The 22,347-nt window shown below is 45.5% G+C and overlaps 1 protein-coding gene across 1 annotated transcript in view; it reads left to right on the forward strand.

Annotated features, from left to right (window-relative positions):
- Window positions 1–9,832: 9,832 nt before the first annotated feature.
- Window positions 9,833–22,347, forward strand: part of xylt1 (xylosyltransferase I) — a 115,246-nt gene continuing 102,731 nt past the window's right edge. The window contains exon 1 of the mRNA XM_056280841.1: window positions 9,833–10,144. Coding sequence (XP_056136816.1) covers window positions 9,833–10,144 — 312 coding nt within the window. The remainder of the gene's footprint in view (window positions 10,145–22,347) is intronic.

Here is a 22,347-nt window from a genome sequence, read left to right on the forward strand (position 1 = left end):
ATGGCTGGGATGAGAGTCAGCACCTCCAAGTCTGAGGCCATGGTTCTCTACCGAATTGCTCCCTCCAGGTTGGGGATGAGTTGTTGCCTCAAGTGAAGGACTTTAAGTATCTCGGGGTCTTCACGAGTGAGGGTAGGATGGAGCGGGAGATTGACAGGCGGATTGGTCCAGCATCAGCAGTAATGTGGACATTGTACCAGACCGTTGTGGTGAAGAGGGAGCTGAGCCAGAAGGCAAAGCTCTCAATTTACCAGTCAATCTTCGTTCCAATCCTCACCTATGGTCATGAGCTTTGGGTAGTGACCGAAAGGGTGAGATCGTGGGTGCAAATGGCTGAAATGGGTTTCATCCATAGGTTCTCTGGGCTCAGCCTGAGAGATTGGGTGAGGAGCTCGGACATCCGGAGGGAGCTCGGAGTAGAGCCACTGCTCCTTCGTGTCAAAAGGAGCCAGTTAAGGTGGTTCGGGCATCTGATTAGGATGCCTCTTGGGCGCCGTCCTTTGGAGGTTTTCCGGGCACGACCAACTGGGAGGACACCCCGGGGTAGACCCAGAACCCGCTGGAGGGACTACATGTCCAATCTGGCATGGGAACGCCTTAGGATCCTCCACGAGAAGCTGGAGGGCATTGCTGGGGAGAGGGACGTCTGGAGCGCCCTACTTAGCTTGCTGCCACCACGACCCGACCCCAGAGAAGCGGCTGAAGATGACTGAATGAATGAATAACCAGGACATAACCAGTACATTACCAGGACATAACCAGGACATTACCAGGACATTACCAGGTGTGATGGCCGCACTCGCAGCCACACATTTCGTTTTAATTTTCGGTTGTTGAGTTACCAGTGCTGGGGGTGCCGCTGCTGGCTGCCACTGCTGGAGGACATCTTGTCAAGCCTGAGCAAAAGATGCGCTGCACAGAGCAGGGCTGTTAAATACAGGGTGGCCAATTGGGCTCTACTAACTACCGGCCATGTCATAGGAGGGGACTGTTATTCTCAATTTAGATATTTTATTTGTTTCTTTTGAATATGTTAGGTTTGGGTTCTTTTGCTTTGGTTACTATGTAAATGTGTTAACTTATTGAAGAATTGTCCTGTTTGTTTATTGTTGTTGTTTTGTTTTATGTTGTTGTTTTGTTTTTTTTTGTTTTTGTTATTTGTAGTTTAGTTGGAAGTGTTTTGTGTGTTACCCCTTTTGTTTCAAAATGGTCTGACCAGCCAGTATATACACTCACCGGCCACTTTATTAGGCACACCTGTCCAACTGCTCGTTAACGCAAATTTCTAATCAGCCAATCACATGGCAGCAACTCAATGCATTTTGGCATGTAGACATGGTCAAGACAATCTGCTGCAGTTCAAACCGAGCATCAGAATGGGGAAGAAAGGTGATTTAAGTGACTTTGAACGTGGCATGGTTGTTGGTGCCAGACGGGCTGGTCTGAGTATTTCAGAAACTGCTGATCTACTGGGATTTTCACGCACAACCATCTCTAGGGTTTTCAGAGAATGGTCCGAAAAAGAGAAAATATCCAGTGAGCGGCAGTTCTGTGGGCGAAAATGCCTTGTTGATGCCAGAGGTCAGAGGAGAATGGCCAGACTGGTTCGAGCTGATAGAAAGGCAACAGTAACTCAAATAACCACTCATTACAACCGAGGTATGCAGAAGAGCATCTCTGAATGCACAACACGTCGAACCTTGAGGTCGATGGGCTACAGCAGCAGAAGACCACACCGGGTGCCACTCCTGTCAGCTAAGAACAGGAAACTGAGGCTACAATTCGCACAGGCTCACCAAAATTGGACAATAGAAGATTGGAAAAACGTTGCCTGGTCTGATGAGTCTCGATTTCTGCTGCGACATTCGGATGGTAGGGTCAGAATTTGGCGTCAACAACATGAAAGCATGGATCCACCCTGCCTTGTATCAACGGTTCAGGCTGGTGGTGGTGGTGTTATGGTGTGGGGGATATTTTCTTGGCACACTTTGGGCCCCTTAGTACCAATTGAGCATCGTGTCAACGCCACAGCCTACCTGATTATTGTTGTTGACCATGTCCATCCCTTTATGACCACAGTGTTCCTATCTTCTGATGGCTAATTCCAGCAGGATAACGCGCCATGTCATAAAGCTCGAATCATCTCAGACTGGTTTCTTGAACATGACAATGAGTTCACTGTACTCAAATGACCTCCACAGTCACCAGATCTCAATCCAATAGAGCACCTTTGGGATGTGGTGGACCGGGAAATTCGCATCATGGATGTGCAGCCGACAAATCTGCAGCAACTGCGTGATGCTATCATTTCAATATGGACCAGACTCTCTGAGGAATGTTTCCAGTACCTTGTTGAATCTATGCCACGAAGGATTAAGGCAGTTCTGAAGGCAAAAGGGGGTCCAACCCGGTACTAGCAAGGTGTACCTAATCAGGCACGTAGCCAGGTAGGTGGTTTTCGTGTCTGAACCCCCGCCCCCCGAAACCCCACGGCCCGTCTGAAATGGCACCAATAAGTGTTTAGTTATCGTTTTGATTATTTGTCACCGCCCCTCTAGCCTACTCATACACTGCATCTATTGTGACTGACAGGCGTTAAACCTGTCAGTTAATTTGTTTCCAAACATGATGTATCTTATTGATGTGTTTCGTAAAACAAATAAAATCACACGCTTTTGATTGTCTCAGGGGTCTGACGAGTCAGCTAAGCAACCTGCCACTGGTTATGCTAGCTAAATGGTCGATCTATAGTTTGCTTTTCAAAAGCAATGGAGCCGCCGAAAGCTACCTGTAAATCAGGCAAGAGCAGTAAAGTTAATATTTGTAAAATCAGTGATTTTTTTGTTTCAACGTGTCCCGACTCAAAAAAGAAAAAAAAAGAACATTACAGATGATCTGGTCACTAACGTTACCGACTTTCCGGAGCAAGTGTTAGCAGACCCACTGCCCTCCTCCTCGGAAACGTTTTCACACGACTTTGTGGATTATATTGGTGGGAAAATATCAGACGAACAGAGAAGATAAATATACTCACTGGACTGGACGGCCAATATCGGACAAACATTCCCTACAAAACTAGGAGGTAAACTACGTTTCCAACGTCATTGGATTGACCAGTTTAGCTGGCTAGTATACTCAACAAGGTCCGACGGTTGTTTTTGTAAGCACTGTGTTGCGTTTGCAGTCGAGCATGTGGGCAAGGGAGGGCACAGAAAAGCTGGCGAGCTAATTAATGTCCACTTCTCAGACTGGAAACATGCTTTAGAGACGTTCAAAGGCCATGCACAAAAGGCATATCACAAGCATGCATGTTTGAAAGCGGACAATTTCCAAGTGGTTCTCAACAATAAAATGGATGCAATTTCACTGAAGCTAGATTCTGAGAGAAAAAGGCGAGTCCAAGAAAGCAGAGAAAAACTCAAAAGCATCATTTCAACGTTGATTTTTTGCGGTCGCCAAGAACTCGCCCTGAGAGGTGATATTGATTCAGGACCAGTGACATTGAATGAGCCAACTCACTATAACGGAAATTTCAGGGCTTTACTCAGGTTTAGGGCTACATCTGGCAACACGGTACTGTTACAACACTTGAGTAAATGTGCAGCAAACGCTAGCTACTGCAGTCCTGATGTACAAAATGAAATAATCAGCATAATTGGAGATGTGATAACAAACAAACTGGTGCAGAAAGTAAACTCCGCGCAGTGTTTCGCTGTCTTGGCAGATGAAATGAAAGATGTTTCAGGGCAGGAGCAGCTTTCTGTCTGTGTCAGATACGTGAACCAGCATGACAGCCAATATAGCATCAGAGAGGATTTTTTGTCCTTTGTTGATATCGAGAAGTTAACCGGGGAGGCAATCGCCAATTCAATCGAAAGTCAATTGACAAATGCAGGCGTTGATTTACAGTTTTTACGTGGCCAGAGATACGACGGCGCATCTGCCATGAGTGGCCGTTTAAATGGTGCCCAAGCTAAAATCAAAGAGAAGCACAAGCAAGCAGATGTGCACTGTGCGAGCCACAGTTTGAATTTGGTCCTAAACAAGTGCTGCACTGTACAAATGGTGCGAAATTGCTTTGGAATTGTCTCGGAAATCTGCACTTTTTTCCATGATTCGGCTTTGCGGTCTGCCAGTCTGCGACACGAGACGGAACGTCTTTTACCCGACTGCAAGAAAACGCGACTGACGAAGTTGTGTGAAACGAGATGGGTCGAATGCCACGACGCAATATTTACATTCAACGAGCTTTTAGACCCTGTGCGATCCAGCCTGCAGAAAATCAGTGAAACCTTCACAGGAGACACATCTGTCAAAGCCACTCAGCTCTTTAATTCAATTGACAATGCAGAATTCATGCTGTCCATGAATGTGAGTGAGAAGATGCTTGCAAAAACCTACCACCTGTCCACCTTCCTTCAGAAGTAAAATTGTGACTTGGTGAGTTGCGTTTCAGCTGCTGATGCTGTTATTAAGCAGGTAGATGAGATGAGGGCTAACTCTGAGATGGAGTTCAGGCAGATTTTCCAAAAGACCTCTTCCCAAGCAGCCAAGTATGGGGTTGAATTTCGACCATGAAGAGGCATGGACTGCAATGAGGATCCATTGAAGGCCTGTGAAAATCACTACCGGCAAAAGCTTTTCATAGTCATGCAAGACTTTTATTCATCACAGATGAAGGAACGCTTCAGCAAACACAGAAATGTGATCTCCAACCTCTGCTCCTTACTGCCATCTAAGGTCAGCATGCTGAACGACAGCTCAGCTCAAGCGCTCTCCAGCCTGTATCCCGATGAAGTGTCACCGCATCTGGAAGTTATAAAGTCAGAAATTGACACCTGACGGGATAAATGGAAAGATGCAACTTATGTTCCACAAAATGCCATTGAGGCATTAAATGCCTGTAACAGTGAGTTGTTTCCAAGCATCTTCAAGCTTCTCCGCGTTTTGGCCACGCTTCCTGTCACCAGTGCCCATGTCGAGAGAAGTTTTTCCCGTCTGGGAAGGATCAAGGACAAAATGCGCAGTACAATGACGGAAAGACAGCTTAATGGACTGACATTGCTCTCGGAGCACAGAGACATTGTGGTGATGCCGGAAGAGGTACTGGACATCTTTTGCAGACAAAAAAGACGATTAGACCTGCTTTTATAAGGTAAGACCCCCTTTTATTTATTAATGCATTGATGATTATCTACGGGCCATTAATACGTTGACATTTACCGTACGGTTGGGTATTAGGCTATAGTATACAGTGTGGGAATTTTATTTACCGGTAGCTTTCGGCAGTGTTGCCCGACCCCCCCCCCCCAAAATATGTTTCTGGCTACGGGCCTGTACTTAATAATAAAGTGGCCAGTGAGTGTATGTTGCCCATTGTGTTCATTTTGTTAGGTCAGTTTGGTATATTGAGTTTGTTGTGTTCAGTTTCTTACTTTTGCATGATGTGAATTAAGTTCTGTTTAGTTGACCTCTTTTATGGGCCCAGAGCTTTTTGTTATCACAGGGAAATTATTTTGGGTAAATAAAAACTTATTTTTCGAAAAAACGACCTGTGACTCCTCTTGCCTACCAGCTCGGTCCCTTACACCAGGTCATAACCTGGAAATTACCAGGACATAACCAAGACCTACAAGAACATACCCAAGAAATTACCAGGACATTACCAGGAGGCTTTTGCTACTTGATGGTGCCTCGTAAAATGGCTGAGATTAATAAATTGTTCCCCTATAACAGAGATTAAACAGTTGGAGGCCATTTAGCGTTATTGTCATTATGGTAAACATGGACATATCACCGTTTGTGCTACCTTTAAAATATGGTACTAGTGTACGGGGATCATTGATAACACACACACAAAAAAGATCACCATCTGAAAGGGACCAGATGTAATTTTGAAAATGGTAGGAATTTGCTGATTATCTTGTGGAGGTACGAGCCCCGAGGTCAGGTGCTCCAACATCATGTGAGAATATCCATCTAACACGTCTGTATCTTCTGTGAAGCAGTTGTTTTGGTTTTGGCATAATGTGCTTTGTCTGCATGTCACTCAGGGCATTCCTTAAGGTGTAAAACACAGCGGAGGTGGACGTGACAACCCCATCCAATACTCTGACTATCTATTCATCTCATATTCAAACAGCTTTGGTATGTATGCGCTAAGGTCCGCTATCAAAATTCACATAGCAATTTTACCGTTTTCACCCCTCCAATCATCCTTTTTTCCCCTCTCTCTTTTATCCAAGAACCAACCAGTCATCGTTTCGTCGGACAGCTATGGCCTACAATCTTATTTATCTGTTTCCGTGGTTTGTTGCTTTTGAATCAAAACCCAGGCCGACCCCGAAAAGCTTTACTGCAAGTGTTAACACATTTGTTTGACATCATTAAATGCAGTGCTGAATCTCTTGCTTCTTGGTGGTAGCAGATTACACCCAAACATCCAAAGCATCCTTGGCCTTGACTCACAATTACAGAGGCTGAAGTGTCCACGGCCTAACTAAAGCACCCGGGCACACAGAAAAATAAATGTAACTTAAATTTTTATTCTGCTGGTAGTTTAATTTCCCTTTGCTTTATATTTTTTTCAATTTGCTTTCAACAAATTAAAATTTTCCTTAATGGTCTGCTGTCTCACAAGGCGTTTCTACCCTGAAGGCCAGTCAATTATTTTGCCACAGAGTAAACATGATGAATGCTCAAGGCAGACGGTTGTCTTTTATTTATCGGTACACAGTACATGAAGAAACCATCCCTGGTGTGTTGGACCGGTAATGAAGGAAGACTGCCTGCACAACACAGCAGCCCCTGGTATAAGCTTGATCACTCACTTGAATATCGGGCTGTTTGACCCAGCACAAAAGTCATCTTAAAATTATCTGTGACTGCCTCATGTCATTGTCAAAGTTTCTGGGGGCCTGTAAAAAGCTATTAGCGTATTTCGTGACAGCTTTACAATAGGCACATGTTGAAATGAGTCTTGTCAATGTGCACATGGTGGGAGTTGGAAAACGTGAAGAAAGAGGTTGTTATGTTGATGAGTGACGACATCCATTCTGATTCATTCTCTGTAGGCTGCTGAGTCCCATTCAGACTGGTGGACTGAAGCAGGCACTGCGTAGGCACCCTGCAAGACACCCTGGACATCAGTCATCACAGGTCCCACACACTCAGCAAAACACAGGAAATACATTGTATTATTATCATTATTATTCATTATTCGTGAACATATATTAGATAAGAAAGAAGTAGAAAGCCACTTTATTTTGTCATTGTACAGTTCCTAATGAAATTTGTCTTATGCATTTAACCCATCCTATTGTATAGGAGCAGTGGGCAGCTGCAGCACCTGGGGACCAATTCTAGTTCTTTCCATTGCCTTGCTCAGGGGCACAGACAGGAGTATTAACCCTAACATGCATTTTTTTTTTTGATGGTGGGAGGAAACTGGAGCACTTGGAGGAAACCCACACAGACATGGGGAGAACATGCCAACTCCACACAGAAAGGACCTAGGATGGCCTGGGGTTCGAACCCAGGACCTTCTTACTGTGAGGCAACAGTGCTAACCACTGGGCCACCGTGCTGCCACATTTACTTATGATGATTGGAATCATCATAAGTAAATGCTGGTGTTGAGTCGTGATTAAGAGTACCCATCAGTTTTATGTGTGAGAGAGGCTGGGTTTCACAGTCCTGAGAGGACACGCGTCTAACCATTTAACCATCTAACCAAGTGAGAATTCACAACCCATGTGTCCTGATCTGTATGTGGCAGCTACGTATGTATATAAACGCAAGATCAATTCAGAGAAAGGGGGGGTATTTCCTCTACACATTACAATAGCAGCCCCACCTGGTGAGCAGGACTCACCATTTTACTCAGTTCATGGCACCAGTGTCACAGTTGTCATGCGTTATGGCAGAGACGACTACATCCCCTTGGAAAGAGACCTCTTCATAAATGTTATAAGTCCATTATAAATTTGTTATCCTCTTTCAGTGTTGTATTGTGTAAATTGCGTAAACACAACATCCATTGCGCATTGTCCGTATTGGGAGAGAGATCCCTCCTCTGTTGCTCTCCTTGAGGTTTCTTCCTATTTTTTCTCCCTGTTACAGGGTTTTTTTTTTTAGGGAGTTGTTCCTCATTCAATGAGAGGGTCTAAGGACAGGATGCTGTGTTGATGTTAAGCCCACTGAGGCAAATTGTAATCTGGGATATTGGGCTATACGAATAAAATTGATTTAAATTGATTTGATTTCAGTCTCGGCAGAGTTGTAAACAGCCACATTACAAGATGGAGCTCAAACACTCTTGATTTGAATGAAGGACTGCAGCTCAGCCACAGGATCAAGTCAATCTGTGCTCTGTTACACTGCATTTTAAAAGGCCATTTTCATCCTGCATCCACGCGTGTCTATGTATCGCCTCCTACAGATGGTTCTCTGTTGATTGGTTTACTGTGGGCCACGTTAATCTACCGTAAAACAAAATTTGCATATCCTATAATTGTAGATGTGGCCTTCCCTGTTGTCACCTCACTGGACCTACTCAAAAGAATAGATGCTGATTTTGTTTTAGTAGTTGAGCACAACATAGGCGGAAATCCCGGGGGGGCAGGGACACGACCCCCCATCCTGGGAAAAATATGATATATCCCCCCCAATATTTCGCCCCTGATGTATAGCACTACTTTTGGGGTCCCCCTCAGGAATTGCGCTTGAGAAAATGTCATGTAAGTTGATATCAGAGTTTCGCCCCTGGAGCACAATATTTTCAATTCTCGATGACTTCAGACAGGTTTGTTATTATATCTAAATAATCATTTGGTTTGGTTTACCAAAATATGTCTCCTCATCCCCTTGTTTGCACAACTATACAAAATGCAATTAAGGATACACCCCCCCCCCCCGCGCGCACACACACAAACACACAAAACACTGGGCCCTCTGTAGCCCCCCTCATTGAGAGGTTTTTGCTGGTGTCATTGCTTATAGCCAGCTAGTTACCAGACTGTGACTTGTAACTTAATAAAACTCCTAAGGGAGAAAATCCTTCTTCCAAACAAGGATACAGAGAGGGACATAAAGGCAATAACAACGTGTCTGTGTCAGGCAAGGAGTCCAATGTTTCTTGCATCACCCTTCCCAGTCATCAAGAAGCCATAAAAGCCGAGCGATAAACCCCCATTCCTTTGGGAATATGGTCAGCAGCTATACGATTCTAGTTTGGGTCGAGCTCTGCAAATTGAACCATTTTCAGAGAACTACGAAATCCTTCATAGTGGGGGGATGGAAACGTTGCTCGCCACAGCCATGTTGTTTACACTCGTAGACTAGTCAGTTCAAAACTTGCGCTGTTGAACATGTCCCCTGAACACACGCACGCACGTACGTACGCACGCGCGCGCACGCACACACGCCGTTTTCATATCTTCTTTTGTTTCACCACACGGTGGCCCTGTCCCCCATCTCTCCCCGTCGACGCTCCCCCCCTCCTCCCTCCTCTCCCCTCGCTCTTACGTTCATTTCGTCCGTCCTGTTTGGCTGCGCGCTAGAGCCACGAAACCCATCGACGAGTCCTCTCCTCCTCCTCCTCCTCTCCCCTCTCTCTCTCTCTCGCTCTCTCTCTCTCTCGCTCCTGAGCCCGCTCTCTCTTGAGCTCTCTCTTCCTCCTCCTCTCTCCTACTCTTTCTCTCTCTCTCTCTCTCTCTCTCTCTCTCTCTCTCTCTCTCTCTCTCTCTCTCTCTCTCTCTCTCTCTCTCTCTCTCTCTCTCTCTCTCTCTCTCTCTCTCTCTCTAAATCCACACACGGCGGTCCGGTGCGAAAGATGGTCGGCGGCTCGTGCGCCCGCAGGTTAGCCCGCCGCTCCCGCTCGGCGCTGATCGCGGCTCTGACGGTGCTGCTGGTTCAGACGCTGATAGTGTGGAACTTCAGCAGCCTGGACTCCGGGGAGGAAGGGGAGACCGGAGGCTCCAGCATCAGAGGGAAGAGGGACCGGCTGGCGGCGGGCAACAAAGGCGCCAGGAGCGAGTATGTGAGACGCGGAGTACAGCAGCAGCAGCAGCAGCAGCAGCAGCAGCAGCAGCAGCAGCAGCATCCTCCACCAGGGAGAGGGACGGCTCACCACATACAACAACCGGTAAGAAAGAAAAACACTACCCCCGCCACAATACGAGACCATTCTCCCGCTGCTATGGCTCCAATGAGGAGATGGAAGCCTACAAACACTTGACACTTGACTAGCAACATCTCTGTTGGATTAAAATAAAGAAAGAAAGAAAGCCCTCGCTTGGGATGCGCACACTGCCGGGCCCCGAGATGAAATAAGATGAAATGAAATGAACGACTTGTGCGTGACTGTTGTTACTTCGGCATACCGCAGGCTGCCTTCGGGGTGGGTGTGTTGATGTGTGGGTGGGTGGGTGGTGGTGGGGAGGGGGGGTGATGTCAGTTTACTAAAGCCACACAGCTCTCCTTAATCCGATATTGGTATAGGCATCTTTAAGAATTGCTCTCTGCCGATAGGAGACACGTTGTGCACCCCCCCCCCGCGCCCCAACCACTTCCCACCACCACCTCCCCAACCTCCCTATGTACAGACTCCGGTTTAAAAAAAAAAGAAAAAAAAAGGTCTGGCTGGGAAACCTGTAAGCTATTGTCGCTGTTCACTTCAAGTTAGAAAATAATGGAATGGTAAATCCTTCCCTAAGCTATATAAAGGTACCCCTCCAAAAAAAATGTTGAAGTCAAATATACAGTGCAGGATACAACCATTTCATGATGCCCAGCAGATGTTACGCCAAAATCTGCGACCATCGAAAAGTATGACTACGATAAAATTGTGACCACGTTTGTCCACGCCGTATCAGCAAAGAAACTGGTTTACTTTTAAATCCACATTGATTAGAGTTAGCGTGTCTATATTATGTGAAAACAAACACCAAAGGAGTACCGTTTCTCACTTTTACATGACAGTTTAAAGCCACATGAAAAAAATAAGAAAAAGCAGAGACAAATGATTTTGCACATAGGCCTAAATAAGACGGAAAGAAACATCCAGAGTTTAGTGTATTTGCATTATTTTGCACTATGGTAATGTCAACATGACTATATTGTTGGTCTGCAACCTGTAGGTCATGTATTGTATCACTGGCGTGTTAACTGATTGTAGAGAGCATCATATTTAAACAATGCCCAATGCGCAGGTCTGTTTTACCCTGGGTCTGGGATGAAATCGTCAAAAATTGAGTCTGCATGTGGTTTTTCAACCATTTAGATATGCCCAGGGAGTTGGGGCAACATTGTCTTTGCAATGGTGTCAATCATTCTTTGTCACAATGACCGCCACAGCAGCCAGCCATGCCAGAGGTGGCCCATCCTCTGGCCACCTTGCAGTCAGTTGATAAGTACCTTTGATGTGGTGTGGTACACTGTGGGCTACAGTGGCTCCGTAGATAGAATCACTCACTCATAGCCGCGCGGTATCATCTGTCTCCTGCGGCGATTTTACAGTGGCTCACTCAATTTGTCTTGCGAGTGTGATTTTTCGTCCTGCTTGCCCAATCCTGTGGGTATCATCCCAATACAATACATAGGAGGAAAGTCATTCCAAGGACAGGTGGGGCTTGATGAAGTTGTCTGGACTAGCTTGGCTGGCAGTCTGTGTCGACAGATTATTGGGTTTTAGAGGTGGGAACCAATGTTTTTTTTCATCCCTTCGTCTGTCCGTCCACTGCTAAATTTGGTCAGCCGTACCCTGTCCAAAGCCTGATGTGTAGAGACTCACATCCGAGACTGTCGTTAGACGTGTCAGAGTCTATACGTGGTACACCAACAGGGATTTGACCATAAGGGTTTTACTGTTAAAACACAGCATTTCTGCAGTTGTGACCTTTTCAGTGAAATACGAAGGGCTTTGTGGCCTATTTAGGCTTCCACCCCTGCTCTTAGGGCACTACACATATATGCTAGTTTAACAGTCCCCTTGCCTGCCTGTAAGATTGTCTAGTTGTCCTCTGCAGTTCTGTAGACACTGGACTCTTCCATTCAACTGGTACATTTCTTCAACTGATTAATCTCTGCACTCTCGTTTCCCCTGTTTCCCCTGTGTGTGTGTGAATGTGAGTGTGTGTGAGTGTGTGTGTGTGTGTGTGGTGAGAGAGAGAGAGAGAGAGAGAGAGAGAGAGAGAGAGAGAGAGAGAGAGAGAGAGAGAGAGAGAGAGAGAGAGAGAGAGAGAGAGAGAGAGAGAGAGAGAGAGAGAGAGAGAGAGAGAGAGAGAGCACTCGTACACTGATTTTCAGAACAGGCGTTCTTAATATGGAGGGCATAGCGACACTCAGTGTTATACAAAGCTAATTGCTAGAATGTGTGTGTGTGTGTGTGTGTGTGTGTGTGTGTGTGTGTGTGTGTGTGTGTGTGTGAAGGTGGGGGGGATCATGAATTGAAGAATGAGCCAGATGTTTCAGCATGACACTAACAGAAATTATATCTGACAAGTTGAAGAAGATGAAAATATTGTACATTACCATAGCGATGTAATTGCAAGGGCCAGATTTGCGTTGATGTCTCCAATTCGGGAGACATCCTGAGCCAAATTGTTGTGGCAAGTGGAAAAGGAGGGAGAGATATATTCCTCTTCAGTGCGACGGACACCAAAATACCCCCTGACAGTTTAAACGTACGATTGCAATATATGTGCGCATCTCAACTCTCTTATTGACGGAAGTAATATGTGAAAACGCTGCAGTGAAATTGTCAATTTACAGAATCTGTGGCTGCTTGTGACCGATTTCACAAGACAACTCAATGACTATCATAAGTTGTCAGTCTTTTTTTTTTCTTTTCACAATTTTCCTGACACTGATTTGTAAATTAACATCAGAATGACAATAATCGTTACTTGTTAAGATCGGCCGTTTCACAGGTGAGTCACAGCTCAAAACCCAGTGTACCGAGCAGAGCCGCTAAGAATGTCCAGCCAGCCTCCGGGTTTGTCTCTCCCCTTTTAGAGGTTTTAGTCATCTTTATTTTCTTTCCGTCTGGACGGGCAGTCATAGTGCCATGATCTTATGTTCCCAGTGGTTCTTCAGCTCATGCATGTTGTGAAGTGTTTCCACGTTTAGTCACTGTGACAAGCTTATATCATAAGGAGTGTCTTTGGACAGTTATTTACTGCATTAATAACTTCACGGCACTTAACCATTTGTATTATTTCGATTTGTGCACCGCATTATTTTTGAAAAATGTTCCTGTTTTGCTATTCTTAACGTCTTATTGTCGGATTTCAGTGTTGAATGGCAGAACTCCAGTCAATTGAGCAACATTAATTTATTTCCCACTGGCTAAGGCCTTTAGCAACAGGCTTTTAAATTGTCATGTTCAGGGATTACTATAAGATGCATCTGTTTTGCATTGAGGAGATTTGCTAAACTATTGTTACTACCAGCCTATTCTCCTAAGGCCCTCCTCCTTCTTCCCTACCACCAGCACCACCATGCTGTGATTCATGCCACTGTTGTCTCTGATCACGCTGCTGACTCAAATGCACATGCACACACACACACACACACACACACACACACACACACACACACACACACACACACACACACACACAGATGCTTGCATGCATATACACACACACTCTCACACACTAGTATGAACAATGCAACATGCACAGAAAAAAAATACATGCAAGCTGGCTCTCATGCACACATTTGTGCAGGATTGCAAACTCAGACATGTGCAATTAAATTCCAACATGCATGCAAGTAGGGACACACACACATACACACACACATACTATGCATGCCACGTATGAGAGCATGTGCTCCCCCCCCCATTTTTTTCTCTCAATTTAAACATCAGCCGGCTGCCACAGTGGTCAAGCCAAGGTTACCCTATTGGAAGTGCAATCAAAGAGTGATGCAGCACTCAAAGCAACAAGAGGGTATGCATTTGTGCCTATATGTTTGTTTTTCGTTACATCATAGCATAGCTAATATATTGAAGTCTCTTATGTGTAGGCATGGTACACCATTAATGAAAGAGCAAGCATTCTGAATATCATTACTCATTTTTAATTTACTCCTAGATGTTTTTTTTTAATTCATTCAATCCAGTACAGGATTACAGATCACTTTTTCTCACCATTTTCACATTTCTCATATGTAATCTCTTTCATTGTGCATGGTCTAGTTGTCTTGAGTACCATTTAATGTGTCAGTTAGTGTCAGTATCGGTTTTTGGTATCATAGGAGAAGCAGGCATTTAGAACTGGTAGTTGGCAATTAAATTGGCACTCCCAGAAAGGAATTCATCTGAGGAAATCCATCAGATCCACCATGCACAGTTACAGTCAAAGGAAACCCGGAGAGGCACAAAAGGATTTTAAAAATCCAAACTTCCCAATTATTACATCAAAATCTGTCTGGAAAATCTGCGATGAGGGAAAAGCAAGCTACGGTAAACTCGCTCTTTTTTTTTTTAGTGGCGCAGAGTTCGTCCATAAAGAGGAAGTGGACTCAGCCATATGTGATAGAAGGCATCTATATACGTAGGGCTATACCTCGGATTTAAAAAGAGGCAGATTGAAACCTGCAGACGCTTTGATGCTCAGGTGTAATTTGTATACATGGCAGCATCTCTCCCCAAAACCTACAAAAGGAAAACTATTTCACGCGCATCAGAAAGTGATGTACTCTCTCATATCAAAGAGGGCACAGTAGCTGGCGGTGTATTTGCCATACCTCCACATATGTTTGTGTGTGCGCGCATGTGTGTGTGTGTGTGCGCATGTGTGTGTGTGTGTGTGTGTTTGTGTACAATATCATTCTGATATTGAATCCTACCATGGTTGTTCTTTCTATTGTAGGTTTAGGTCTCCATAGCAGCCTCAGACAACACACCACATCATGCTCTGTTGCTAGTCGCTGCTGTGATATAACCCAGCACCTCCCAGCTAAACACCGTGGTGTGAAAAATAGGCCTCTTTGGTCCGGTCCTCATGTAATCTCACAGATAGGGCAGAGGCAGCCGTCTCCATGACCTTATCTGTGTAATGACATGCAACATAAAAAAAATGGCCATTAAAACTGTGACAGTCCACTGAAAATCTTACTTAGGAAAAGTAAATATGCCGACTTGACGCACACAGTCCTTAATATTACACCGGCTCTTAAGAAATGTGAAAAGGGCAAGGAGCTGTATATATGTAAGTAGGTAGGAGGATGATAGTATACACTTTGCAAAGGTTTTCGAGCAATATGCAAAGTGCTCTATCAGTGCCGATGCACATAGACAAATGTGTGCTCTTATGTTTTTTTTCTCCCTCCCTTCTCTCTGTCTCTTTCTCTTTCTCTCTCTTCTCTCCCCTGGTTCTGGTTCTCATTCATTCTCATTTGTTCACGTTCACCAAACCGCACGATTTCTTTCTTACTTTCTTACTCTCTCTCTCTCTCTCTCTCTCTCTCTCTCTCTCTCTCTCTCTCTCTCTCTCTCTCTCTCTCTCTCCATCTTGTTGAATCTCTTTGCCACTCTTCCATTAACACTGGAGCACACACACACACACACACACACACACACACACACACACACACACACACACACACACACACACACACACACACACACACACACACACACACACACACACACTTGAGTGGTCTGCATTAACAGCTGCTGTAGAGCAGGGTCAAAGACAGTCCACAGTCACACTACACGTTTCCTCTGAATCACCGAGCGGCTGCCGGCTCAAATGCTGTGTGCAACTCAACCAGTGGACTTCAAATCACAAGCACGCACGCACGTGTGCATGTCCGCACACAAACACACACACACACAAATATACACTCATAAAATCATATGCAGACATACTCAAACAAGCACATAAACACACACACACACACACACACACACACACACACACACACACACACACACACACACACACACACACACAATGTGACTCCAAGTTGGTATGTTAAGTAAACATACTGTGGAATGTGCGTATGACATGTACCACATGCATGCACATTTGTGTGTGTGTGTGTGTGTGTGTGTGTGTGTGTGTGTGTGTGTGTGTGTGTGTGTGTGTGTGTGTGTGTGTGTGTGTCTTTATGCTGACCAGTGCACATGTGTATGTTTGCATGGTTAACATCCATGTTTATGTTCTTCGTGGCCTTTGTAAGCCTCTTCATTTGCAAATTGACGATCAGAACAATTTCTCATCTCACTCTCCTGTCAATTCTTATTTTTTTTAAAATCAAAGTGGTCCCGCCGTTAAAAGCGGTCCCGCCGTTACCACCACTTAGTTCTGTTTCCCCCGTTTCATCCCCAGACATCCCTCAGCCCCCACCCACCAAATACCACCACAGCCCCTCCCCAGGTCAGCAGCCTCCCCTGCCTCTACACTTCCAAGACAGCCACCCTCCATCCTCCAATCATCCTCTGCCACTATTACAGATGGTTCCCTTTCCCCAACAAGTTAATAACGCATCATCCAGATGAATGAAGCCATATAATACCTAGCGTTACCAATAATCCCATAGGTAAGAAGCTTAGCTGACAGCCTCCAGAGAGAGATGCAGGGGGGGGGGGGCTTGGGGGAGCTTAATTAGTTTTATCTAAAGTCTTGTGTTCGTGTTGATATTCAGGGCAGGCCTGGAACTCTGTATGCAGTGGCAATGAGCTTACACGCAAATACTTACATGTAGAGGTCTGCACACTCACAGATATACACAAAAAAACACACGCACACATGTATAACCCTGGCGAAATGGAGAGGTTTAGACTGGGCAATCACCATATGGAAGGCGATTAGGCCGATTACTCAACTCCCTGCTGTTTACTAGGCCTAGGTTATCTCTTTAAACAGATCCATTTTCCCAGCATCCCGATGATGGCTTGTGTAACTAATGTTTGGAAGGCCAGTGAGGTGTGGCAAGCAACGCGTTCTTATCTTGTCTTTTTCCGTATGGGTGGCGTATGCCCACTCTGCTGTTTCTATCCTGATTAAAATGCATTCATTCATTCCCCATAAATACTACATCCACATTGGAGCCTTGCTCAAGAGGCATTGGGCACAAGGCGAGGAGATAGCCTGAATAGGGCAGATATTGAGTATTTGAAACCAGAATACATGGAAAGCAACGTAGATATGGGGAGAACGTGCAAATAAGCACAAGGTGGGACTGGGTTTGAAGCCAGGGCTAGCTTGCTGTGACAGAGCAGTGCTAACCAAAAAGCTGGCATGGTCCCTCCTTTTGGGTTTGCACGTATGAGGGGTGCGACTCGGTGCAATGCTCACCTAAAACAACACAAGGGACACAACACAACATTTATTAAAGTGGAGCGACTTAATGTGCAGTCAATCGAGGAGTAGTCTGCTTTTTTAAAAACGTGTGTATTGTCAGTGAAATTGCAGAGAGCAATATTTGTTATTTCTATTGTGGAATACAACAAAGAGTGTTGTTTTTGTGGGCACCTCCTCCAGCTGGGAGGTGAGACATGATGAGAAGCTGCACCAGTGCAATTCTATCAGGTCAAATAGGCTATTGTTTGGGGGTTTTTTTCTGTCTCATATCTAAGATATGGACTTACGGTCTTATTATAGCCGTATGTACAATAAATACCATTCATACACTCTTTTTTCGGGTGGGGGAGTTGTGTTTGTTACTTAACCCTAATGGCCACGTGTCACTGACAACCATTTGATGGCCTTGTGATCGGGGGGGGGGGGGGGTGCGAGATGTCGTGCTCCTGGGAATCAACTGCATAACTGACACATGCAGCATGCAAATGGACACGTAACCCACAAATGCGTGCGGACATTCGATCACACCCACACAGGCTAATGACATTGAGTGTGAGCCACAGCCTTGCTATCTCCTCCTCGGCATGCCACTCTCTAATCCCCTCGTATTGTGTTATTCTGATAGGACCGGGGGGCGGGTGGTAATAGAAGGGGAGAGGGGTGTGGGGCGCGTTGAAGTCAGAGGGTGACGGCACATTGGTAGGGTAGAAATAGGGGCGAGCGGGCCCGCCAGGGAAAGGTTTTGTCCTTCTGGTCCCACGGAGCAAGAAGAAGAAAAACTGCCAATGGCACTCATCTTTTCCCTCCGCCTCCCCTTCCTCCTCTTCTGCTCCTCCTTCCATTCCTTTCTTCTCACCAGCGGGGCTCGACACTAACAGCCAAGAAGACTTGTCTCTGTCTGCGATTAAATGGAGAGAGCGAAGGAGTTGGTGAGAGAGAGAGAAAGAGAGAGAGAGAGAAACAAAAACAAACGAGAAAGACGAGAAAAGAGAGAGAGGGCAGCAGAGGCAGATATGTAAGCCAGAAGAAATGGGGCTGAAAAGAGGAAGAGATGTAGAGGGGGTGGGGGGGGAGAAAGAGGAGGAAAATGTCTCATCCCTTCTACAAATCCGACGTTGACTCAAATCCCAGCGTAATCCTCCAGGGAACCCAGTTGGGTTTGAAGGCTCGTTTGTGTTGCTTGGGCCCGGCTGGCAGAGGCAGTGTGGTTGGAGACCGTTCCTGGAAGCTAACCTGAGACCACATTCCCTCCCTGCACATCCAGGGATCAGGGTTGTAATTTTCCCCTCAATTGGTGGGGTTCAGGAGTTAGGGGGGGGAGGTAAACCCATCCCAGGGAACTGATCACAACCGTTTTATCAAGCATCTTTAAGTGAGACTCTGGCCAGGGATTCCAAGAAAGTAGCCCTGAATGAATTTGGGAAAATATGAAATTATGATATGTTTCGTTTTTTTGTTTTTTGTTGTTTTTTTGGTTTTTTTTTGTTGTTGCAATATGTATTGCGATAATAAAAGTGGCACCAGGTAACTTGTCATCATTAAAGTCATATTGTGATGGCTATGGAGAATGGGTTGATGGCCATTCAGACCAGCTCCCTAGAAACCTTGTTTTTCACAATACATTTTGTCTGCCATGAATCCAACCAGTTATGTCCTGTTTCTGAATTCAGTGAAAATCAAATTGGAGCAAATTTCCTCAACCTTGTCTGCGAACATAGCTCCTCTTCTTCTGTGATATAGTCTTTTGAGCTGTAACCTGTAAATAAAAGCACATATCTTGTTGCTCTGCTGTGAAGAGAAAAAAACAGTCCCTGTTTTAGAGGGGGGAATTATGAGGTTGTTTAATACTTCGGTTTTTACTCAACATCACTGTATTCAGTTAATACTCACCCCTTCACCCAAGGCTAGCCCATGATCAATACTGTATTTATTATGCAGGGGAGCTTGTCTGTGAATTACTGCAATAAAGGTGGTGTCTTGAGAGGATTCAGAAGGTTGCAGGAGGCTTCATAGCAGTGTTCTCCAGTTGTATTTAGTCTGTCATCGTTCCTGTCTGCTGCAGCCAGAGACAGGAACGATCTGCAAAAAAAACCCCACTAAAACTGGACAATTTTATCCCCAAGTCAGCTTTTAAGGACTCTATTATGGACATTTTCATTGATGCATGCAGCTGTTTCCCAACCCACTAATATTCTCGAACCTTTGTCCCATCTTATGCTTATTGTTGTCCCATGCATATCCTTGCTCTCTTGCTGCAGCTGTTTTGCTTTGCCTGTTTGTCTTACTGTTTATGTATGCTATTCTTGTTCTGTTGTTGTACCGCCTGATGCTGTTGTCTGCTAGCTACCAGCTCAATGTTTTTTGTTTGTTTTTTGTGCTAGATTGCATGTCATTTATGTAATGCATGTTGTGACTATGTAAGTAGTGGATGTGTTGGAAATGTTTGGATGTGTGCTGCTCTCTTTTTAACTTTTTGGCATTTCTTTAAGACCCTACCTACCCCTTTCCCTCAAGAGGCTTTGCTTTCTTGTGCCAGGCCGCCATTGTAAATAAGAATTTGTTTTTAATGACTTGCCTGGTTAAATAAAGGTTAAAAAAAAGACTACACTATGGCTAAAGCTGAAATATCACTTAAGGCGATTAACGTGAAAAAAATAGATATTTTTATTGCAAAAATACAAACCTGTTAAATTACAAACTTTTGGAAATTACCAAAACTGGAAAAGAAATAAACAGCAGCTATACATCTGTAACGGGGGCAGTCCTATGCTGTTCTGTGCTGGTCAGCCTGCTGCATGCCCGTCACTCTCATCATTAGCTCTGCGTTGTGTTCTAGTTGGGTGGGGCCCCAGGTGTTGTGGGGGGCCCTCAGTCTCTCATCATCATCATCATCATCATGATCAAGGAAGGAGCGGGGACACACAGGACTCTATTTGGCCCACCTTGCCATTTATTTTGGTTTCAAACCCTTCGACAACCGTCCAGTCCTCCAGCGGGAGCGGTGTTTCTTACGGACGTGGGGGTCGAAGTTCAACCACTGCCCGGACTCCACTCGTGTGCGTTAGAAGTAGAAACCGTCCACGGGACTCCGATGTAAGAAAGGATAAACAAGTATTTTATCCCACAGCTTGCAGTATCTTCTTACAGGGATACTCAAGGTTACGTTCTCCTCAACCAGCAAAACTGTCCCACGGTAAGAAACACGTGTGGCTCGGCTCGATTGCTGCTTGAGACTCCTCCCACAAAACAAAAATGGCCTCTCCCGCGTTCCCTCTTCCGTGTACCCACAAGACCTCTCTCTTAAAGCGACAGTACACGTATATGACGGTCGTTGGAAAACATACATAAAAGTAAATAATGACATAAAATAAAATGTAGTAAACACAAATAACAGCACACAGACAGGATTTGGTGATATTTCATACTCAAACAAAATAAAATAAAAACATTAATTTTAACCTGGTTACATTCACCCCTCCTGAAATTCACCAACATCCTGACAGCAGGATAAAAAGAGAAAGAGGAAAGGAAAAGCCCATCACTGACTACTGGCACAAGTGAAAAGAAGGACCTAGTCCTCCAGTCAACTTAGGAGCTACCTCGGTTACGAGGTTCAGAAAATAATGAGGTTGATCAAGTCTCAGTATTCCCCTAGATCAATGTGACGCCTGATACGCCACACCATGCACTTGGCCCAAAACAACCCTGTCTGATAGACACCTAATAACTCACATTAAACTAGTTTGAATGACTCCAACCTCCATCAAAGTTCAAACCCTCACACTCCGTAGAAATGGCATCTGAGCCATAGATTCTATTAACCTGTTCACTGACCTCACCACCCTCCCTGTGCGTGTCCTAACCCGACCATCGCTCTCTACTTGTGTGCGTGAGACAGTGCGAGCTGCAACATCTGTATCGAGTGAGTGTGGTGCTTCTGTGTGCGAATCAGTGTGAGATATAACACCAACATCGAGTGAGTGTGATGCCTCTATGTGTGGTGCATGTGTGTTGTGTGGTGCGTGTGTGTTGGGTGGAGTCTGAGCAGTGGCCCCCACAGGACTGACTACCAGACTAGACGGAATGAACTCTTCCGCTTCTGCCCACTCAGATCTAGGCGAGTCTCCAAGTGATGAGACTGCTAGCCCCACTGCATCCCCTGAGACCGTCAGGCCATCTGCACTGTCCTCCTCATCGGACTCTGCGCAGTCAAGCAACTGACTGGTTGTACTGGACTCCTCACCCTGATCTAACTCAGGAAGGGGCAAGAGGTTGACCTCCAACAAACGGTTCCTGTGCACCACTCTGGTGTGCCCCTCTGCATCCTGAATCTTGTAGACGTGGATATTGGGGTTGACACCGACAACCGTGTACACTCCGTTCTCCCATTTGTCAGCCAACTTTCTCTTCCCTCGCTCACTCTGGTTCGCAACCAAAACACGATCCCCGACAGACAGGACAGTGCCCTTGGCATGTCTGTTGTACTGTCGCGCCTGATGCTGCTGCTCAGCCGTGGAGTGCTTCTGAGCGATCTCCATTGCACTCCTTAGACAGGAAAGCAGAGACTGAGCATAAGAGTCATAGTCAACAACGTAAGGATCATGCAAAACCTGCCTGAACATAACATCCACCGGCAGTCTTGGGACACGCCCATACATCAGGAAGAAAGGTGCATAACCCGTGGTCTCGTGAACAGTGGCATTGTACGCGAGCGTGAGAGAATGGATCTGCTGAGGCCACTGTTGCTTCTGCTGAAGCGGAAGGGAACGGAGCATATTCCCCATCGTGCGATTAAAACGCTCTGTCCCGCCATTACCCATAGGATGGTAGGCCGTTGTGTGGGACTTCGCTACACCCGCCAACTTGAGAAGCTCTGCAATCAGGTTGCTCTCAAAGTTTGTGCCCTGGTCAGAATGTATTCTTTCCGGAAACCCGTAAACACAGAATACATGATCCCAGAGTTTCTTGGCGACCTGCTTCGCTGTCTGATTGGTGCAGGGGAACGCGTGAGCAAGCTTAGTGAAGTGGT

Source organism: Lampris incognitus, chromosome 5 (assembly GCF_029633865.1).
Source record: "Lampris incognitus isolate fLamInc1 chromosome 5, fLamInc1.hap2, whole genome shotgun sequence".
NCBI classification, from domain to species: domain Eukaryota; kingdom Metazoa; phylum Chordata; class Actinopteri; order Lampriformes; family Lampridae; genus Lampris; species Lampris incognitus.